Raw genomic sequence first — 23,405 nt, 5'->3', positions numbered from 1 at the left:
TTTTCTGTTCTCAAACTTTAGTTTCAAGAAATGTTTTTTTTAATAACTCGATATGGAATTGTTGAATATTATATTCGTGACTTTGGCTTTGATTTCTTTGATATTCTAAAGGTATAATGGCATACATACGCAAGTGTTCGACAGTTAATCTTAATGCAATCAGCTCAACTGCAAAACTCTCGTTACTAAAGGACTATGTGTGGAACAACGATTTAGATTTTGTGTTTTTGCAGGAGGTTGTAACCGAAAATTTTCGTTTTTTACCGTCTCATAATGCGTTAATCAACATTAGCAGTGATGGAAAAGGAACTGGTGTTTTGATAAGGAACTCTATTGAATTTTCAAACGTTTGCATGAATCCTAATGGAAGAATTATCTCAGTTGTAATTGATGACATAAATTTCATTAATATTTATGCACATTCTGGTTCAAAATATAAAAAAGAAAGAGATTTGCTTTTTTCTGAAGATTTGCTTATCCATTTGTCAGAACATAAGGAAAACGTTATTTTAGGTGATTTTAACTGCATAATTGATAAAAATGATTCGAACGGATTGAATAAAAATATAAGTAACGGATTGAAAACTTTAGTAACATCATTAGGACTGATTGATATTGAATTAAAGAAAAATAACACAAGAACTTTCACTTTTATGAGATTTAACTCAAAATCCAGGCTGGATAGAGTGTACAGCTCAATTGATTTTTTAGAAAAAGTTAGATCTTTAGAAACGGTACCCGTACCGTTTTCGGATCATCATAGTATTATTATAAAATTTGAAATAAATCGACAGTTTATGGTTTTTCACGGAAGAGGTTATTGGAAGATGAATTCATCAGTTTTATATGATCTAGACATTTTAAATAAATTCAAAAACTTGTATAGTAATTTAAAACAAAGAAATTCGTTCCAAAACCTAAGTTATTGGTGGAACAATGATGTAAAAACCAGCATCAAAAAAATTTTCAAGACGGAAAACTTTATAACCAACCAGCAGTCGCACCGTGAAAAAAGTTTTTATTACAATTGTCTAAAAGAGATTATTGAAAAACAAAGAGCTAATATTGATTGCTCTCAGGAATTAGCGTTAGTCTAATCTAAGTTAATTGAACTAGAACAACAAAGATTGAATAAAATCAAATATAAAATCAAACCAGAATCACTTCAAAATGACGAGAAACTATCACTTTATCAAATAACATCTTTTATCAATCGCAATACATCCTCCAAGCAATTGAAACTTCGAATTGACGGCAGAGAAACATCAGATTATAACTTAATTAGAAATGAAATATTCAATAATTTTTCTCAGAAGTTCAAAAAACAGCCAGTAAATAACGATAACACCGATGAAATTTTAAACACTTTAACTGCGCATTTAGATGATCACGAAAAACATAATTTAGCTAAACCGATAGAAATGTCTGAATTAGAAACTGCTTTAAGATTTTCATCCAAACGTTCCTCTCCAGGACCAGACGGAATTAGCTATGAGTTTTATACTCATTGTTTTGATATTATTAAAAATGACTTACTGAAATTGTTTAACACTTATTACATCAACGAAGAGTACCCTCCAGGATTATTTACGTCGGGAATTATAACATTAATTCCTAAGAAAGGTGATAAATTAGACTTGCAAAATAAAAGACCAATTAGTATGCTTAACACAGATTATAAATTATTCACAAAAATTCTATGGAATCGTATACAACCCATTCTAGAAAAGTTAATTGGACCAGGCCAAGCAGCATGTGTTAAAGATAGTTCTTGTATTCATAATTTAAAATTATTGAGAAATGTTTTGATAAAAGCAAATAAATCGAAAAAGTTTAAAGGAGCGATTTTAAGTCTTGATTTGGAAAAAGCCTTTGATCGTGTTGATCATGATTTCCTGTGGAAAATTTTGAAAAAGTTCAATTTTCCTGACAATTTTATTAGTTGTTTACGCAAACTGTATAAAAACGCGACATCATCCGTGTTATTTAAGGTGAAACGTGAAGGCAATCTTGACTTCATATGTATTAGTGCATTTTGATAGTTTTAGTTTAATGATCATCATCGATGACGTCACTGATGCATTGGTATTAGTGATACCGTATAGTGGTAGTAGTGTACGGAAAAATTCTCGCTTCACATATCAAAAGAGGCTTTGTAGAAATAAAAACATTCTGTAATATCATTTGAAATGGTCTAATTTTGCATGTTGTTAAATTTCCATTAAGGAATTCTTTAGAAATCTTTTCGATTTTTTTAATGAACTGATCCGTAGAAATAAACCACGTAATCAGTTTAAGGAAGGGAGGGGGGAGGGGGGACCAAAAAATACAAAGTGATAAATATAGTATAACATTTGGTTGAATTCGTTTGATTTAGTTAATATTTATTTTTCATTTATATCATATGTTTTGCAACTGTCAAAACTATTGGAGTGTTAACTGTGATCATTATTACAAAGTCGTAATCGCCCTGGCTTGTAAGGTCAGCAGCAAATGCCTTGTCACTTCCGGTTCCGGTTGGATACGGACGAAGGACTTGAATAGATTCAGGCTTTAGAACGGAACAGAACGCCACACGTCACTCCTTACTGTTCCACATGTCTAAAGTCCAGCAGCTGCAACTGATGGCGCTTGTCAACACCTCGGCAGGAGAACCTGGAATGAGACCAGCGGAGAAAAAAAAACAAATTTAAATATCAGAGAGTCCTTCTAGTCGGGCACGTGAAGAAGCAGCACTTACCAACAGGGCGCCTCGGGTTCGAGTTCGTGCACGTCACCGACGTGTCCTGTGGAACTGATATCCGTTCACACATCCGCGGGGGCTATTGCACAGCATCCCGGATTCCACCTGAATTCGTACTTCTAGCGGCCTTCAGAAACGACACGGATTTGGTCAGCTCACAACTGCGCCTTCGAGAGGGAAATTGACCGGTTGTCCACTTCTGCTGCGACTGCTTCTGCCGCTAATCGCCGGTCGCGCCGTCGTCGGAGTGCTCGTTGTACCACCTGCTGCTGCTGCCGGCACGCCGGTATCTCGTGGTTGGAGTAGCTTCTTCCTGCTCCTTATCGTCGTCGTCGTCGCTGATGTCCACGTTTCGTACTCGAGGATTTCGAGCCCTTCGTGAAGGACGCGAATCGGACGGGATCTTTCAGCTTGAGCACCGTGTTCCACTGCTTGCAGTTAGGACTGCTGCAGAACTTGCGCAGTTCGTCAAGGGCTTTGATCGTTTCGCGGGCACCTGGCTCGTTGAACTCTTCGGCGGTGAGAAGGCATCGCTTGGGCGGGAATCGACGCCGGTAAAGGGAGCAGATTCTGGTCAGGAGGGTTCGCGGGATGTAGCAGCAGCTGAAGAGGGCGATGCAGAATCCGGTGGTGGCCTCTGGATAGGCGGAGTAGAACCCGAGCGTCCATCCTCCCAGCATTACGCCGTACATTTTCGGCTTCCGGGGAAAGATCATGCTGGTAAAATAGACAACCACCAAAAAGCTGGCGAAAATGCCCAAGCAAATCCCACAAATGTAGTAAAACAGCGCGTTGTCCGATAGTTTGGCCGCCGACAAAAACACGAACCCCCCCGCCGCAAGCAGAATAATCCGCCAAAAGTCGATCCGGATCAGGTTCAAACCGAATCACGTACGCTCCGCCGGAAACGAACCCGATTATTTACTTGGATTTTTTCCTCTTTGCACCGGTCCGAATTTGAAAACAAACAGAACTGTCAGTGCCAAAAGTGGCCGGTCTACCTGCCAGAGAAAAGTGTTGCCAAAATTGAAAAAGCTTCTAACATAAACTTTTATTTTGAATTACTTTCCACTAATTTGTTGGCTTTTTATACCCGTTACATGTATTATTTATATACGAAAACTAAATTAACGAATTTAATAAACTTTTTACGACATTTAGGAAAACAAAATATCCACTAATATCAGTATCAAAATAATTAATTATCAAATGCCCTAATACAATTTCTGGCAACACGATGTGATTCGAATCATGATGATTACCAATACTGATGTAACTGATGGTTGTGTTAAATCGTGTCAAACAAGAGAAAATTTGCTCGCGGAAATTTTCAACTCGCTACTTTCGGGGGAAGATTTTGTGAAAATCGCGAGTTTTGTGACTTTTGGTGGAAATCTGCCGGTTCTCCAGGTTGCAGCATGTCTTGTGATCATAATTTTATTGAGGTATGTAGAATAAAACGAGCGTTTTGAGACGTTTTTAGTGGCACCAATTTTTGTATGGAGAAAATGAATCGCTCAAAAAAGGGCTAGAATCTGAAATGTTTTGCCTTTAGGTGAATATTTTTATAGTTATCTGAATTCCCGAGAATGTTTAGAGTCTAGTGATTGTAATTATTTTCAGTGTACCAGTTAAAAGTGCAGAGAATTATAAATATTTCAAAAGTGCCCCCAATTTTTACGGTATAAGGTGGAACGGGAAAGTGTCATGGTTAAAGTGGAACGGGATAATTTTTCCTCCATGTTTTTTCGCCATATTTAATGATGGCCCGTTACACCTTAATGGTTTCCTGACTTCACCCTTTGCTATTCTTAGTTCTGTAAGGCAAGGTTGTCCCCTTAGTATGGTTTTATTTATCTTATATTAAGAACCACTTATTCGATTAATTGATAGAAATTTAAAAGGTGTTTTAATTGATAACAATTTTGTTAAAGTAGTAGCTTTTGCGGATGATATAAACATTTTTATAAGAGATGATAGTGAATTTGATATGACTTTACACTTAACACACTACTACAGTGAATATTCTAAAATTAAATTAAATTCTAAGAAATCACAGTTTTTAAGATTTAACAGCTGTCGGTTGGGTCCCCAACAAGTTAAAGAGGTGGAAGAAATGAAAATTTTAGGAATAACTTTTAAAAAGGACTATGTTGAAACCATCGAAAAAAATTATAAAGATTTGACTCAAAGCATCATTGTAAGTTTAATTCTACAACAATCTCGACGGTTAAATTTATTTCAAAAAGTAACAATTTTAAACACTTTTATTCTTTCGAAGTTGTGGTATGTAGCTCAGATTTTTCCACCGGAAAATAAACATATTTGCACATTACGATCTATTTGTGGAAAATTCATTTGGAAAGGACTGTTTTATAAAGTAGAAAGGAAGGAACTCTACCTTCCAGTATTGGAGGGAGGTCTATCGCTTATAGACGTTGAAGCAAAATGTAAAGCTCTTTTTGTAAAAAATATTTTATTTTCGCGTAGTAATGATGTTGTTAATATCGATAAATTTATGCTGGAGCAAATTCATACTAAAACTATCACAAGGAATACTAGGGAATGGTTGAAGGATGCAGATTTATTTAAGAGCATGAGCATGAGCATGAGAGACCACCCATGGTTGTCCTTCTCCGTTGCTGAACAGGACCATAATATCCCATCAGCACAACCGGTCACACGCTTCAACGATCAAATGATGTTTCCCTTATCAACAGCATGCATGAATGCGCTGAAAAGATAAAACATCACGATCATCAAAACTAGAGCCGGTGCGAATAGGAAACAGTCGTTGGCCACCAACGGCGCCCGCCATGTCAGTTTGTAGATCTCGAGGGAATGGGACGGGAATGTTAGTTAGCACAGGCTGCTACCAAGGGTGGGTTCTATACGATATCCACACCCCGCGTGTGCCGGAAAACTACTTCTACTTGGGATTTTGTTAGTGGGTAAGGGTAATGGCCAGGATTCAACATAGAGGATGATGATGCGACCCAATAATCAATAAATTTTTTTTAATGGTGTGATGTATTATGCATTCTCAAGGCAATCAGTCGGAGTATGCGGATGAGACTATTCCCGGTTATTTGGTGTTGAGTTTAGCATAACTGATTTAATCTTAGACAGCCGGCTGTGGAAAGATAAAACCAACTAAGATGCGAAAACGCGAAACCGCCCGGATCGAAATACACGCACAATCGGGGCGACAACAAAGACGGAAACGGCAACGAAAATCCTGCGCGAGGACCGCGACGCACACCGTTCAAATTCTCCAACTCAACTGTCAAACATCCCGAAACCGTCCGGATCGAAATACACACACAATCGGGGGGACAACAAAGACGGAAACGGCAACGAAAATCCTGCGCGAGGACCGCGACGCACACCGTTCAAATTCTCCAACTCAACTGTCAAACATCCCGAAACCGCCCGGATCGAAATACACACAATCGGGGGACAACAAAGACGGAAACGGCAACGAAAATCCTGCGTGATGACCGCGACGCACACCGTTCAAATTCTCCAACTCAACTGTCAAACATCCCGAAACCGCCCGGATCGAAATACACACACAATCGGGGGGACAAAAAAAGACGGAAACGGCAACGAAAATCCTGCGCGAGGACCGCGACGCACACCGTTCAAATTCTCCAACTCAACTGTCAAACATCCCGAAACCGCCCGGATCGAAATACACACACAATCGGGGGACAACAAAGACGGAAACGGCAACGAAAATCCTGCGCGAGGACCGCGACGCACACCGTTCAAATTCTCCAACTCAACTGTCAAACATCCCGAAACCGCCCGGATCGAAATACACACACAATCGGGGGGACAACAAAGACGGAAACGGCAACGAAAATCCTGCGCGAGGACCGCGACGCACACCGTTCAAATTCTCCAACTCAACTGTCAAACATCCCGAAACCGCCCGGATCGAAATACACACACAATCGGGGGGACAACAAAGACGGAAACGGCAACGAAAATCCTGCGTGATGACCGCGACGCACACCGTTCAAATTCTCCAACTCAACTGTCAAACATCCCGAAACCGTCCGGATCGAAATACACACACAATCGGGGGGACAACAAAGACGAAAACGGCAACGAAAATCCTGCGCGAGGACCGCGACGCACACCGTTCAAATTCTCCAACTCAACTCAAAAGACCGACGAAGAATTCACGAGCACGAAAAACCCAAACAAAATTGTCTTTAGATGAATTACAATACGGCTGGATTTTAAGTTTCAATCCCGAACGCGTTATTTAGTTAAATATGAATGTTCACAAGAGCTAAACACAAAATTACACACACGCGATTAAACTACTGAATTATTTGTCAATATAATTCCTATTTGAAATGCCGGCTCAGATCTTCATAAATAAATAAAAACATTTCATTCAAGAACAACCCTACTTAAAATCAAACACACTTTGCACACATATAAAAAAATCCAATTGGAATTCGCTCACCCAGCTCTTTTGAAGAATTTTCGCTTGCGCACTCAACACCAGAGCGTTAGTAAGTGTGTGTAAGTACTGCCATTGCTACCAGCAGAAAACATGCAAGTTGACCGCTGCGCTCAAGTCACACTACCCAATATGCCGAGGCCGCTTCACTCGTAAATGTCAATTTGCTTTTTCGCCGTCTCACTCTTTCCACACACCGAAAGCTCACCCGCACGTCGGGTTGCTATGCATCACATTTACACACACAGGAGTGCGCGCCGCCGAGCCACATCGTCATCGCCAAACCAAAAAACACAGACACACTTTGAATCGCTCCACTCTTGCCGACGCTCTTTGAGAGAAATAACGTGCCAAGTTGGCACTGCCAACACCAACACCAACGCTACTTGCTCTTCTCCTCTCACGAAAATAGAACTCTCGCGAAATGCCTCGGCTTGGCAAAAGTGAAAAAAAAACATGGCCGCCTTCAAAATATCAAATCTTCGACCAATTCAAACACTAAATTCTGGTTTAATCCCAGGAATTTCGCGAAAATTTCTTCACGGCTGCATGCACGCTCTCACTGCACAACACGTTGCACTAATTTCAACCCGACGCGTCACTTTTTACACGACTAAAAACCAACTTCAAACACTAGCCCCGGACGAACGTGACTGTACCACACAAGAGCACCGCTCTCTCTCGGTTGAAGGATGCAGATTTATTTATGAATGAAACTCATTTAAATACCTGCAAAAAAATTTATGATACAATTTTATCAAGAATGAAAATAACAGTTAAAAAGCGAATTGAGTTACCGAATAAGAACTGGCAAAACCTTTTTGAAAATACGAACAAAAATTTTCTTACATCTGATAGCAAATCTGTTTTATTCATGATTCTCCGGGACATTATTCCATGCAACGCTAAAATGTTTCGACACGGTGTAAGGGGAGTTGAATCTCCGAACTGTGACTGCTGCAGTGTGCCAGACAGTGTGGAACACAGAATTAAGAATTGTTGCTCCTCGAAGAAAGTTTGGTCCTGGCTTAACGAAATTTTGAAAACAAGATTCAAATTAACTTTATGTGACGCTGATGAGCTTTTATCTTGTAATATAAGCGAAACGAATAGTAAAGAAAAAGCAGCATTGTGGTTGACTATCGAATCGATGTGTTATTGTTTGCAAAATAGTAAAAGCGGAAGTATTGAAGAATTGAAAAGTCACATTCGCGAATCGCAGTGGAATAAAAGAGAATTGTTTAAAAAACATTTCAAACATTTCTTGAATCTATGGTGAAGAGGTTTTGTTGGAGGATTAGGATTTGTTAGGAGGTTTTGTTTTTTCTTTGCTTTCTGTACAGTAAATTGAAGTAAAGTGCCACGTGGTTAGGAGTTGGAAGTAAATTGTATTTGTAGTTTGATTAGACGTCAATAAAACGTAAAAAAAAAAATAAAATAGAAAGAGTTTCTTACCTCTGTGCTCTAATCATAACATGTTGAAAATCGTTTCGAACCAAACACCCTGTATATACATATATATATATATATATATATATATATATATATATATATATATATATATATATATATATATATATATATATATATATATATATATATATATATATATATATACATCGTGCTAGGGTGGTTCGAATTATGGGAATTTTCGTCATTTTTCGCAAAAACCACTTTTTTCTAAAAATCATATCTCCGCGCCATTTCATCCGATTTTAGCTGTCTTAGATGCAAAAGAAAGGTGATGAGTTTGGCTATTTGGGAAAAATAGTAAAAAGTTCCAAAAATCTAGCTTAACTATTGAAAAAGTCTTATGAAAACATAAAATGGCGTTTTGACCGTGTCTGGACTGCGATAACTTTAAAATTTCAGCGATGACCTATAGATGTTTGGGTATCAACATTTTCGTAATTGAAAGACGCAACTTTTGGTACCATAACATCTATAGGTCATCGCTGAAATTTTAAAGTTATCGCAGTTTTAGTAAAAAAAGTTGATTTTTTGCCGATTTCGTCATTTTCCTGTTTTTGCGCGTGGCGCGTCGAAAAACTCAGTTTTTATTTTCAAAAAATCATATCTCTGAAATGTACGGTTCGACATCGCCAATTTTTTGATATGTTATGTGAAATTTTCCGAGGAATCCGATAAAAATATTTTCAGACATAGGCTCTTTGGTCCAGACACGGGCAAAACGCCATTTTAAGTTTTCATACGACTTTTTCAATAGTTAAGCTAGATTTTTGGAACTTCTTACTATTTTTCCCAAATAGCCAAACTCATCACCTTTCTTTTGCGTCTAGGACAGCTAAAATCGGATGAAATGGCGCGGAGATATGATTTTCGAAAAAGTGGTTTTGCGAAAATGACGAAAATTGCCATTTTTCGAACCACTAGCACAATGTAGGTCACCTAATGGCCAAACAAAAATATGGTCTAATATTTGGCCAGGAACCCCAGAAAATTTTGAGCCCGATCGGAGAACTATATATATATATATATATATATATATATATATATATATATATATATATATATATATATATATATATATATATATATATATATATATAGTTCTCCGATCGGGCTCAAAATTTTTCTGGGGTTCCTTGGCAAAATAATTAGACCTGTATTTTTGTTTGGCCATTAGGGTGACCTACATTGTGCTAGGTGGTTCGAAAATGGCAATTTTCGTCATTTTTCGCAAAACCACTTTTTCGAAAAATCATATCTCCGCGCCATTTCATCCGATTTTAGCTGTCCTAGACGCAAAAGAAAGGTGATGAGTTTGGCTATTTGAGAAAAATAGTAAGAAGTTCCAAAATCTAGCTTAACTATTGAAAAGTCGTATGAAAACTTAAAATGGCGTTTTGCCCGTGTCTGGACCAAAGAGCCTATGTCTGAAAATATTTTTATCGGATTCTCGGAAAATTTCACATAACATATCAAAAATTGGCGATGTCGAACCGTACATTTCAGAGATATGATTTTTGAAAATAAAAATGAGTTTTTCGACGCGCCACGCGCAAAAACAGGAAAATGACGAAATCGGCAAAAATCAACTTTTTACTAAAACTGCGATAACTTTAAATTTAGCGATGACCTATAGATGTTATGGTACCAAAAGTTGCGTCTTTCAATTACGAAAATGTTGATACCCAAACATCTATAGGTCATCGCTGAAATTTTAAAGTTATCGCAGTCCAGACACGGTCAAAACGCCATTTTATGTTTTCATAAGACTTTTTCAATAGTTAAGCTAGATTTTTGGAACTTTTACTATTTTTCCCAAATAGCCAAACTCATCACCTTTCTTTTGCATCTAAGACAGCTAAAATCGGATGAAATGGCGCGGAGATATGATTTTTAGAAAAAAGTGGTTTTTGCGAAAAATGACGAAAATTCCCATAATTCGAACCATCCTAGCACGATGTAGGTCACCCTAATGGCAAAACAAAAAAATACGGGTCTAATTATTTTGGCCAAGGAACCCCCAGAAAAATTTTGAGCCCGATCGGAGAACTTTTTATTCGGTTTAGGCTCTTTTCAAATGGAATTGCTGTATGTATATATATATATATATATATATATATATATATATATATATATATATATATATATATATATATATATATATATATATATATATATATATATATATATATATATATATATATATATATATATATATATATATTGCTAGGTGGTTCGAATTATGGGAATTTTCGTCATTTTTCGCAAAACCACTTTTTCTAAAAATCATATCTCCGCACCATTTCATCCGATTTTAGCTGTCTTAGATGCAAAAGAAAGGTGATGAGTTTGGCTATTTGGGAAAAATAGTAAAAAGTTCCAAAAATCTAGCTTAACTATTGAAAAAGTCTTATGAAAACATAAAATGGCGTTTTGACCGTGTCTGGACCAAAGAGCCTATGTCTGAAAATATTTAGGGTGGTCTGAAAAATGGCCATTTTCGTCGATTTTCGTCGATTTTCGCAAAAAACACTTTTTTCGAAAAATCATAACTCCTCGCCATTTAAACCGATTTCAATTGTCTTATACGCAAATGAAAGGTGGTAAGTTGGCCCTTCAAAGCAAAATAATAAGAAGTTTCAAAAATCTAGCCTAACATATGAAAAGGGCGTATGAAACTTTAAAATGTCGTTTTGACAGTGTCTGGACCAAAGAGCCTATGTCTGGAAATATTTTTATCGGATTCTGAAGTTGCGTCTTTTAATTAAGAAAATTTTGGTACCCAGACATCTATAGGTCGTCGCTGAAATTTTAAAGTTATCGCAGTTTTAGTGAAAAAAGTTTATTTTTTTGCCAATTTCGTCATTCTCCGGTTTTTGCGCGCGGCGCGGCAAAAAACACGGATTTTATTTTCAAAAAATCATATCTCGGAATCCTGTTAATGAACTTCTCCCATTTTATAGTATGTTATGTAAAAATGTCCAGAGAATCCGATAAAAATATTTCCAGGCATAGGCTCTTTGGTCCAGACACTGTCAAAACGACATTTTAAAGTTTCATACGCCCTTTTCATATGTTAGGCTAGATTTTTGAAACTTCTTATTATTTTTCTTTGAAGGGCCAACTTACCACCTTTCATTTGCGTATAAGACAATTGAAATCGGTTTAAATGGCGAGAGTTATGATTTTTCGAAAAAAGTGTTTTTTTGCGAAAATCGACGAAAATCGACGAAAATGGCCATTTTTCAGACCACCCTAAAAAATACGGGTCTAATTATTTCGGCCAGGGAACCCCCAGAAAAATTTTGAGCCCGATCCGAGCACTTTGTTTTTTTCATGCTGTTTTCGTGGGGAATTGCTGTATATATATATATATATATATATATATATATATATATATATATATATATATATATATATATATATATATATATATATATATATATATATATATATATATATATATATATATATATATATATATATATATATATATATATATATATATATATATATATATATATATATATATATATATATATATATATATATATATATATATATATATATATATATATATATATATATATATATATATATATATATATATATATATATATATATATATATATATATATATATATATATATATATATATATATATATATATATATATATATATATATATATATATATATATATATATATATATATATATGTTTGTCTGAAACGATTTTCAACATGTTATGATTAGAGCACAGAGGTAAGAAACTCTTTCTATTTTATTTTTTTTTTTTACGTTTTATTGACGTCTAATCAAACTACAAATACAATTTACTTCCAACTCCTAACCACGTGGCACTTTACTTTAATTTACTGTACAGAAAGCAAAGAAAAAAACAAAACCTCCTAACAAATCCTAATCCTCCAACAAAACCTCTTCACCATAGATTCAAGAAATGTTTGAAGTGTTTTTTAAACAATTCTCTTTTATTCCACTGCGATTCGCGAATGTGACTTTTCAATTCTTCAATACTTCCGCTTTTACTATTTTGCAAACAATAACACATCGATTCGATAGTCAACCACAATGCTGCTTTTTCTTTACTATTCGTTTCGCTTATATTACAAGATAAAAGCTCATCAGCGTCACATAAAGTTAATTTGAATCTTGTTTTCAAAATTTCGTTAAGCCAGGACCAAACTTTCTTCGAGGAGCAACAATTCTTAATTCTGTGTTCCACACTGTCTGGCACACTGCAGCAGTCACAGTTCGGAGATTCAACTCCCCTTACACCGTGTCGAAACATTTTAGCGTTGCATGGAATAATGTCCCGGAGAATCATGAATAAAACAGATTTGCTATCAGATGTAAGAAAATTTTTGTTCGTATTTTCAAAAAGGTTTTGCCAGTTCTTATTCGGTAACTCAATTCGCTTTTTAACTGTTATTTTCATTCTTGATAAAATTGTATCATAAATTTTTTTGCAGGTATTTAAATGAGTTTCATTCATAAATAAATCTGCATCCTTCAACCATTCCCTAGTATTCCTTGTGATAGTTTTAGTATGAATTTGCTCCAGCATAAATTTATCGATATTAACAACATCATTACTACGCGAAAATAAAATATTTTTTTACAAAAAGAGCTTTACATTTTGCTTCAACGTCTATAAGCGATAGACCTCCCTCCAATACTGGAAGGTAGAGTTCCTTCCTTTCTACTTTTTTTTTTTATTTAACTAACTGGCCTTTGTAAACATAATTCAGCCAAGTTTTGTCTAATTCTAGAACAATTCAAAATAATAATAATAATAATAATAATAAAAATTAAGTTGACTGGCGTAGTCCTCCGTCAAACGGCTGGCTTGCACAGTCGTCTCTTCGGCGTGTTTGGTGGTAGAATTGGTTGATCTCGTTGTCCATGGTCATTGCATTGTTCGATTTCGAAATTTTGTTTGTCGTTCTCCTCCACGCAGCTTCTTTTTTCTGCTGAAACTTCTTTCTCAGATAACTGCCTTTTGCCTTTCCTTTCTTCCCAACAGTAGTAAATCCGTCCTTACCATTGTCCTCAGTGTGTGGAGCAATGACTTGAGATTCAACTACTGTCGGTTCGATTAGCGGCAAAACAATCGGGACGGCTGGATTGGTTGGGGCGATTAATTGTTGTGGCTTGTTCACATGTGATGTTTTGCTGCTTCGAGCAGCTCTTTGACACGTGTCGTTTTTTTCCGCAGCGTCGGCAGCTGGCAATTTGACCCGTGTATGTGGCAAGGGTACAGAGGTCGCACACGGAAATGTACGAGGGAATTGGTTTGGAAAGTTTCATTTTCAACACCCGCACCCCGTTTGGGACACCGGCGAAGAAATTTCTCCAAACTTCGTCCCGTATGGTGAGTACTTCCCCGTATTGCTTCATTGCATCGGCGATCTGAGCGTTTGGCAGGTCCAGCGGGAGGTCGTGGACCCGAACGTCGACGGTGTTGTCGTCGACGTAGACCGGGATTTTTATAGCTGGATGTGTCTTGAACGCGTACTTGCAGTGGTTTTCCGTTGCTATCTTGGTGGCGGCTGCAGGGTCCGCCATCTCGATGAGCACGCAATGGCGGATGTTGTGAAGCTGGATGCTTTTCAGGTCGGAGGATGTTATTCCTAGACCCTTTTCAACAAACCGCTGCACGACTTCCAGCTTTGGGCGTTCCGGGAGGACACTGAAGTCCACAACGAGAACGTTTTTGCGGGCAGCACCCATTTTGCAGAGTCTGCCACAACGCGAACTTTGTTTGAAAGCGAACAATAGCGATAGCACAGCAGAGAAAACACGTCTGTTGCTCACGAGATGTAATTGCCAACGGTCCTTCCTTTCTACTTTATAAAACAGTCCTTTCCAAATGAATTTTCCACAAAAAGATCGTAATGTGCAAATATGTTTATTTTCCGGTGGAAAAATCTGAGCTACATACCACAACTTCGAAAGAATAAAAGTGTTTAAAATTGTTACTTTTTTGAAATAAATTTAACCGTCGAGATTGTTGTAGAATTAAACTTACAATGATGCTTTGAGTCAAATCTTTATAATTTTTTTCGATGGTTTCAACATAGTCCTTTTTAAAAGTTATTCCTAAAATTTTCATTTCTTCCACCTCTTTAACTTGTTGGGGACCCAACCGACAGCTGTTAAATCTTAAAAACTGTGATTTCTTAGAATTTAATTTAATTTTAGAATATTCACTGTAGTAGTGTATTAAGTGTAAAGTCATATCAAATTCACTATCATCTCTTATAAAAATGTTTATATCATCCGCAAAAGCTACTACTTTAACAAAATTGTTATCAATTAAAACACCTTTTAAATTTCTATCAATTAATCGAATAAGTGGTTCTTAATATAAGATAAATAAAACCATACTAAGGGGACAACCTTGCCTTACAGAACTAAGAATAGCAAAGGGTGAAGTCAGGAAACCATTAAATAATACGGATGATGTCGCGTTTTTATACAGTTTGCGTAAACAACTAATAAAATTGTCAGGAAAATTGAACTTTTTCAAAATTTTCCACAGGAAATCATGATCAACACGATCAAAGGCTTTTTCCAAATCAAGACTTAAAATCGCTCCTTTAAACTTTTTCGATTTATTTGCTTTTATCAAAACATTTCTCAATAATTTTAAATTATGAATACAAGAACTATCTTTAACACATGCTGCTTGGCCTGGTCCAATTAACTTTTCTAGAATGGGTTGTATACGATTCCATAGAATTTTTGTGAATAATTTATAATCTGTGTTAAGCATACTAATTGGTCTTTTATTTTGCAAGTCTAATTTATCACCTTTCTTAGGAATTAATGTTATAATTCCCGACGTAAATAATCCTGGAGGGTACTCTTCGTTGATGTAATAAGTGTTAAACAATTTCAGTAAGTCATTTTTAATAATATCAAAACAATGAGTATAAAACTCATAGCTAATTCCGTCTGGTCCTGGAGAGGAACGTTTGGATGAAAATCTTAAAGCAGTTTCTAATTCAGACATTTCTATCGGTTTAGCTAAATTATGTTTTTCGTGATCATCTAAATGCGCAGTTAAAGTGTTTAAAATTTCATCGGTGTTATCGTTATTTACTGGCTGTTTTTTGAACTTCTGAGAAAAATTATTTAATATTTCATTTCTAATTAAGTTATAATCTGATGTTTCTCTGCCGTCAATTCGAAGTTCGAAGCGGGGTCCTCTAGGGAACCAGCAAGGATCCGCATCCATGAATTCAAACACCCTGTATATATATATATATATATATATATATATATATATATATATATATATATATATATATATATATATATATATATATATATATATATATATATATATATATATATATATATATATATATATATATATGACGAAAATTGCCATTTTTCGAACCACCCTAGCACGATGTACGTTACCCTAATGGCCAAACAAAAAAATACGGGTCTAATTATTTTGGCCAAAGAACCCCCAGAAAAAATTTGAGCCCGATCGGAGAACTTTTTTTTGGTTTAGGCTGCATGTGTTATGTTGGTACCAGCCGATGACCTCAGGAAAATGAAAAAAAAACACTCGAACTGGTATTTTTAAGGAACATTATTTTGTTAACCAATGTACACCATTGTATTTTCTGCAAATGGTGAGGAACTGAGTAGTTATGATCACTGATAAATTTTTATGAAGTGGCTTCTCGTGGGCTGAGTTGAAATTATGCATTTGATAGTTTCGATACAGCAGCCCTGTTAACGGGAAACCATGTACACCATGTTAATCCCACGCGCACCTGGTTCACAGTCGTTTCTTTTTTTTAATTAAGGGTAAATTAATTTATTTAACTGATAATAGGTTTTAATGAAGGATAAGACACAAAGAAGGTTGTCAAATAACGGGCTCACAAAGCATTTTAATTCCACATTTAAAACCACAAAATTCTGTACAAATCCCGTTCGGTACTACTCGTTCGAGTTTGAAAAAACGAAACTATTGGCACTACGCCCCCCGGGGCATGGCCTTCCTCTAACGTGGGATTTCTGCTCCAGCGCCTCTGACGAGACAGGAGAAACCGGGACCGACGTTTTACTTCACCATCCGATAGAAGCTCAGTGGATAAGGCGGGAATCGAACCCGCGTCTCATAGCATCATCGGGATCGGCAGCCGAAGCCGCTACCCCTGCGCCACGAGACCCACACCGTTCGAGTTTGAATAATATTGAAATTTCTTTATATATATATATATATATATATATATATATATATATATATATATATATATATATATATATATATATATATATATATATATATATATATATATATATATATATATATATATATATATATATATATATATATATATATATATATATATATATATATATATATATATATATATATATATATATATATATATATATATATACAAGGGTAGGACACAGAGTAACTGAGTGACTCAATTTTACAAAATTACTCAATGTGGCTCAAAGTTACTCAATCTTCCTCATGTTTTTTTTTTACCGAGTTGCGGAAAAGTTGCCGGAAACAAACGTTGACCACGTTAACAGAAGAGCGTGTTTACAAATACATTAGAAATATTTTCACGCCACGCTGCTGCTAAAGTTCAGTCAGTCAACGAAACCGGGAACAAACTATTCCGCCCGACGACGACGTCGATTCCGCCTGTTACGGATTGTGCCGTTTTGATCGTCGCCGCCGGTACCGGTGAATTTGATACTGGTATTATCTAAATCCGGATGGCACAGAGATAACATGCTGGAACCGTCCACCAAGATGTACTTCTTTCAAGCAGAGGCCATCTAGCGCAAGAGAGCCAGGCTGACGGCAAGTGCCCAACGGACCCCACCGACAAGCCCCTGCATCTGCCCCCGGGAACGGAAACCGGTGTAAACAAGCCCGGTATCGCCATCGTCTTAGCCCCGGTCAACCTGGCCGCTGAAGTCAAGTCCGTCCGCACAAAGAAGCCCTGCTGGACAACGCCAAAAATGTGTCCGTCAAGGAACTGCGTCGTGGTTACGTCGCCGGTGACTCGAAGAACTCACCGCCCAGGTCATCGTGCTGAACCACCCCGGTCAGATCTCCAACGGATATACCCCAGTGCTGGATTGCCACACCGCTCACATTGCTTGCGAGTTCAGCGAGATCAAGGAGAAGGTCTTTCGTCTTTCCGGCAAGTCGAGATGGGCAGTGGCCCGAATCGCTGGCGGATCGGATCATGATCTTGCAGCAGGAAGTTTGATCGGTTCCAAAAGCCAGCGAAGTGCCAGCACACGGTCGTCACAAAAACATCGTCACAAAAATCTCTAAGAGTTCTAGATCTAAGAAAATTGTCGTGGGACTGGAGGGGGGCATCCGGTTGCATCCCTTCTAGATCTAGGAAAAGAAAATTGTCGTGGGACTGGAGGGAGGCATCTGAAGCAGTCGCTCCGATTTTTTCCTATTTTTACCAGCGACTAAGCGAATGATGCGTTTTTTATTGTGTGTTTGTATATGCTTATTTATTTTGCTCCAAAATCATACCTAGACCCCTGGCAGAGTGATGACATGAATCTTAGCGGTACCCTTCTGCACCTTGGCCTCGATGGCCTTCTTCTCACCCACGGTGGCGGCGACCTTCTTTTTGGCGAGCTTCTTTGCGGCCGCCTATGTTGCTCCGGCAGCTCCCTTCTTCTTGTGGACAGCAGCTCCAGTGTCACTGGCGGCTTCTTTTTCAGCACCTTGCTGACAATCTCCAGGTTGCGTTTCTTTTCGCCCGGCAGCGCGCTTTTGCTTCCTTCACGCCGATTACGCGGTCCTTCGTTGGTCAGCTTCTCCTGTAACTTTCCGGTCGACGCCTTGGCGACGTTGGCAGCAGTCATCAGCTCTCATCCGGGCGATTTCGTTCATGGCATACCTGTCAATGCGCAAATATCGCTTCGTCCTTGTTGGGTTCCGCATTCTGGGGCACCTCTACCACCCAATCCTTCTCCCTTTCGGCCTTGAACCGCTGGTAGCTGTAAGATGGGAACCGATTTGTCCAACACCCCGTCGTACCTTCTCGTCGCGGGCTCTTTTTCTGCTTTTGCAAAACCTCGTCCATTTTGCCACGTTTTGAACGAAATTACTTGGAACCATCGGCACCGGCGGCACTCTCTTTGGAAACGGCTTCTTCGGGGCTGGCTTCTTGGCGGCCTAAATGTTCTTGGCCTTGGCGGTGGCAATAGCAGCCAATTTTGGCTAAAGCCGCCGTCGGAGCCTATTTGCCAGCAGCGGCACCGTTTCCGGTAACAGCAGCATTTATCCCTTTTTGGCCGATCCGGTATTTGGGGCAGTGGCCAAGCCTTCTTGCCTCCCTCAACACCTTTCTGGCAGCCAGAAAAATTTACGCTCCCGCTGTTTTTGTGTTTTACAAGTTGTCAGTGTCAGCGTTGAAATGTCAATGTCAAAATTTGTTACGTCGTTTGTGAAAATCATGGTGAAGATTGAGAAACTCTGAAAAACGTGCGTGGCTCAATGTTACTCAATTCTATTCAAATTTTCTCAAAATCACTCACTGTCCTACCCTTGTGTATATATATATATATATATATATATATATATATATATATATATATATATATATATATATATATATATATATATATATATATATATATATATATATATATATATATATATATATATATATATATATATACAGAATTCCATTTGAAAGAGCCTAAACCGAAAAAGTTCTCCGATCTTTCTGGGGTTCCTTGGCCAAAATAATTAGACCCGTATTTTGTTTGGCCATTAGGTGACCTACATCGTGCTAGGGTGGTTCGAAAAATGGCAATTTTCGTCATTTTCGCAAAACCACTTTTTCGAAAAATCATATCTCGCGCCATTTCATCCGATTTTAGCTGTCCTAGACGCAAAGAAAGGTGATGAGTTTGGCTATTTGGGAAAAATAGTAAGAAGTTCCAAAATCTAGCTTAACTATTGAAAAGTCGTATGAAAACTTAAAATGGCGTTTTGCCGTGTCTGGACCAAAGAGCCTATGTCTGAAAATATTTTATCGGATTCCTCGAAAATTTCACATAAAATATCAAAAAATTGGCGATGTCGAACCGTACATTTCAGAGATATGATTTTTTGAAAATAAAAACTGAGTTTTTCGACGCGCCACGCGCAAAAACAGGAAAATGACGAAATCGGCAAAAAATCAACTTTTTTTACTAAAACTGCGATAACTTTAAAATTTCAGCGATGACCTATAGATGTTATGGTACCAAAAGTTGCGTCTTTCAATTACGAAAATTTTGATACCCAAACATCTATAGGTCATCGCTGAAATTTTAAAGTTATCGCAGTTTTAGTGAAAAAAGTTGATTTTTTGCCGATTTCGTCATTTTCCCGTTTTTGCGCGTGGCGCGTCGAAAAACGCAGTTTTTATTTTCAAAAATCGTATCTCCAAACGTACGGTTCGACATCGCCAATTTTTTGATATGTTATGTGAAATTTTCCGAGGAATCCGATAAAATATTTTCAGACATAGGCTCTTTGGTCCAGACACGGTCAAAACGCCATTTTATGTTTTCATAAGACTTTTTCAATAGTTAAGCTAGATTTTGGAATTTTACTATTTTTCCCAAATAGCCAAAATCATCACCTTTCTTTGCATCTAAGACAGCTAAAATCGGATGAAATGGCGCGGAGATATGATTTTTAGAAAAAAGTGGTTTTTGCGAAAAATGACGAAAATTGCCATAATTCGAACCACCCTAGCACGATGTAGGTCACCCTAATGGCCAAACAAAAAAATACGGGTCTAATTATTTTGGCCAAGGAACCCCCAGAAAAATTTTGAGCCCGATCGGAGAACTTTTTTTTCGGTTTAGGCTCTTTTCAAATGGAATTGCTGTATATATATATATATATATATATTTTGCGTCTAAGACAGCTAAAATCAGATGAAATGGCGCTGAGATATGATTTTTCGAAAAAAGTGTTTTTTGCGAAAAATGACGAAAATTGCCATTTTTCGAACCACCCTAGCACGATGTACGTTACCCTAATGGCCAAACAAAAAAATACGGGTCTAATTATTTTGGCCAAAGAACCCCCAGAAAAAATTTGAGCCCGATCGGAGAACTTTTTTTTGGTTTAGGCTGCATGTGTTATGTTGGTACCAGCCGATGACCTCAGGAAAATGAAAAAAACACTCGAACTGGTATTTTTAAGGAACATTATTTTGTTAACCAATGTACACCATTGTATTTTCTGCAAATGGTGAGGAACTGAGTAGTTATGATCACTGATAAATTTTTATGAAGTGGCTTCTCGTGGGCTGAGTTGAAATTATGCATTTGATAGTTTCGATACAGCAGCCCTGTTAACGGGAAACCATGTACACCATGTTAATCCCACGCGCACCTGGTTCACAGTCGTTTCTTTTTTTTTTTTAATTAAGGGTAAATTAATTTATTTAACTGATAATAGGTTTTAATGAAGGATAAGACACAAAAAAGGTTGTCAAATAACGGGCTCACAAAGCATTTTAATTCCAAATTTAAAACCACAAAATTCTGTACAAATCCCGTTCGGTACTACTCGTTCGAGTTTGAAAAAACGAAACTATTGGCACTACGCCCCCCGGGGCATGGCCTTCCTCTAACGTGGGATTTCTGCTCCAGCGCCTCTGACGAGACAGGAGAAACCGGGACCGACGTTTTACTTCACCATCCGATAGAAGCTCAGTGGATAAGGCGGGAATCGAACCCGCGTCTCATAGCATCATCGGGATCGGCAGCCGAAGCCGCTACCCCTGCGCCACGAGACCCACACCGTTCGAGTTTGAATAATATTGAAATTTCAATACCTGAGGTAAATTTGCAGCAATTTGTCTATGGAGGCTGTCTCGTTCCTTTTCCACATCCAGCAGCTTACTTTCCGTCTCCGTGAGCCTCTCCTGTGCTTCCCGTAGGCTGTCCATAAGCTTGTCGCGCTCGTCGAGCATCGACACCATAAGCTGTTCGAAATTGGCATCTTCTCCGCTAAATTGAGAAGATCTTTGGGAAATGTTATCGCACTCCACAATAGTTGGCATTACATCGCACATCGTATTCCACATCTTAAATTATATATATATTTATATTTACAGGGCCTATCGTATCCAATAACTTTACTATTTTAGTCTAAGACCTAGTTCTGGATCTTATTTCTTGAAAACCAACTACACGCATATTTATTCAACAAATTACGATTATTCGGCAAGCAGCGATGTACTTTATTATACATTTCTTATTATCTTTTTGAACACACCTTAAACACAACAATTTTTTTCTGTCATTGCTTTTTCGATCTGACGGAATAAAAAAAATCGATTGATTCAGCGCAAGGGGCTGCCATGAGTAAAATTATTATACGTGGAATTGGTAGGCATTCCAATTGCTGCATGGCTGAGTTGCTCATTTAGGCAACAACTGTCAAAACATACTGCGTCATGCATATTAACTAGAGAACCTAGAATTATAAAAGAACGAGCATCTCAAATCAAAATTACCAATCAAAGCACGAGAACGGAAGAACCAATCGAGCAAAACACAATAGCTTTTGCCTCAATTTTGAATTTTGAACTGTCCAAGTGGAACCAATTTACTGTTCGTCAAAAGTGAGAGTATTGTTATCGATCATTGAAAATTGCTTCTTTTTTTTGCAGGAATGAAGAATTTCTCACTTGAATTCTTCTTGTTGTCGTCAGTTCGTCGTCACCCGTGAAAAAGAAAAACATCTTCTTACCGATCGAAACTTGAAAACACAAACAATTTTCCAGCAAAAAATGCCAAAAACTAGACAAAATAAAACACATTACTGATACTACTGATTATAAAACACCTCATTTATCAGTAAGAAAAAAGTCATGCTTGTGCTTGAACAGCCTCCTACTTTGTAGATGTAAACAAAGTGGGATCATTCGAAAATCACGTTACGCTTTACAACTAAGTGTAATGTACATAACGTTTTATTCGGCAATGTGCAATTCATAAAATATTTTTTAATTTATTATATCGTACCGACGGCGTGCCATCCGAGCTTTGGAAGGAAGTGTAATTATAATTATCGTTTTAATCGGCGACTTGCAATTCATAATATAATATCCCAAAAGTATGAAATAGCTCAGCTACACAGCGTACGACTTCTTCATAACAAACTTTGCAACGTATTAGCACCGACCGGACCGCAAACAACCGGCTCGACAGCAGAAATTCACACGACGACACGAATTCACTACTATCTCGCAGGTTCTCGCGCGTCGATTCACGTACCGATCTCCCCCACGAACACCACACGACTGAAGGCCCAATTTCCATGGCCACACCGCGAATTTTTTTAAGAAATTCCAGAAACTTCCATCACTTTCTCGCGGGTTCTCACGCGTCGATTTACGAACCGATCTCCCCCACGAAAACCACACGACTGAAGGCCCAATTTCCATTACCACACCGCGAATTTTTCTGAAGAAATTCCAGAAACTTCCATCACTTTCTCGCGGGTTCTCACGCGTCGATTTACGAACCGATCTCCCCAACGAACACCACACGACTCTAAAAGGTTCTTGAGATATATGGTGGTTACTAACCGAACCGTCTCAGTTGAAATATACTGCGGTAATGGCCAAATCCTGCCAAGACGGGGGTTCAAATAC

The 23,405-nt window shown here is 37.6% G+C and overlaps 1 protein-coding gene across 5 annotated transcripts in view; it reads right to left on the bottom strand.

Moving 5' to 3' along the window:
• LOC6050100 (liprin-alpha-1) overlaps positions 1-22,082 on the bottom strand; it is a 232,958-nt gene extending 210,876 nt beyond the window's left edge. For all 5 annotated transcript variants that reach the window (XM_038251757.1, XM_038251760.1, XM_038251758.1 and 2 more), the window contains exon 1: positions 21,579-22,082. In XM_038251757.1, coding sequence (XP_038107685.1) covers positions 21,579-21,830 — 252 coding nt within the window. In that variant the 5' untranslated portion in view covers positions 21,831-22,082. The remainder of the gene's footprint in view (positions 1-21,578) is intronic.
• Positions 22,083-23,405: the final 1,323 nt, after the last annotated feature.

Source organism: Culex quinquefasciatus, chromosome 2 (assembly GCF_015732765.1).
Source record: "Culex quinquefasciatus strain JHB chromosome 2, VPISU_Cqui_1.0_pri_paternal, whole genome shotgun sequence".
NCBI lineage: Eukaryota > Metazoa > Arthropoda > Insecta > Diptera > Culicidae > Culex > Culex quinquefasciatus.
The sequence above is the reverse complement of the archived record's forward strand: the minus strand, read 5'-3'. Positions and strand labels throughout refer to the sequence as shown.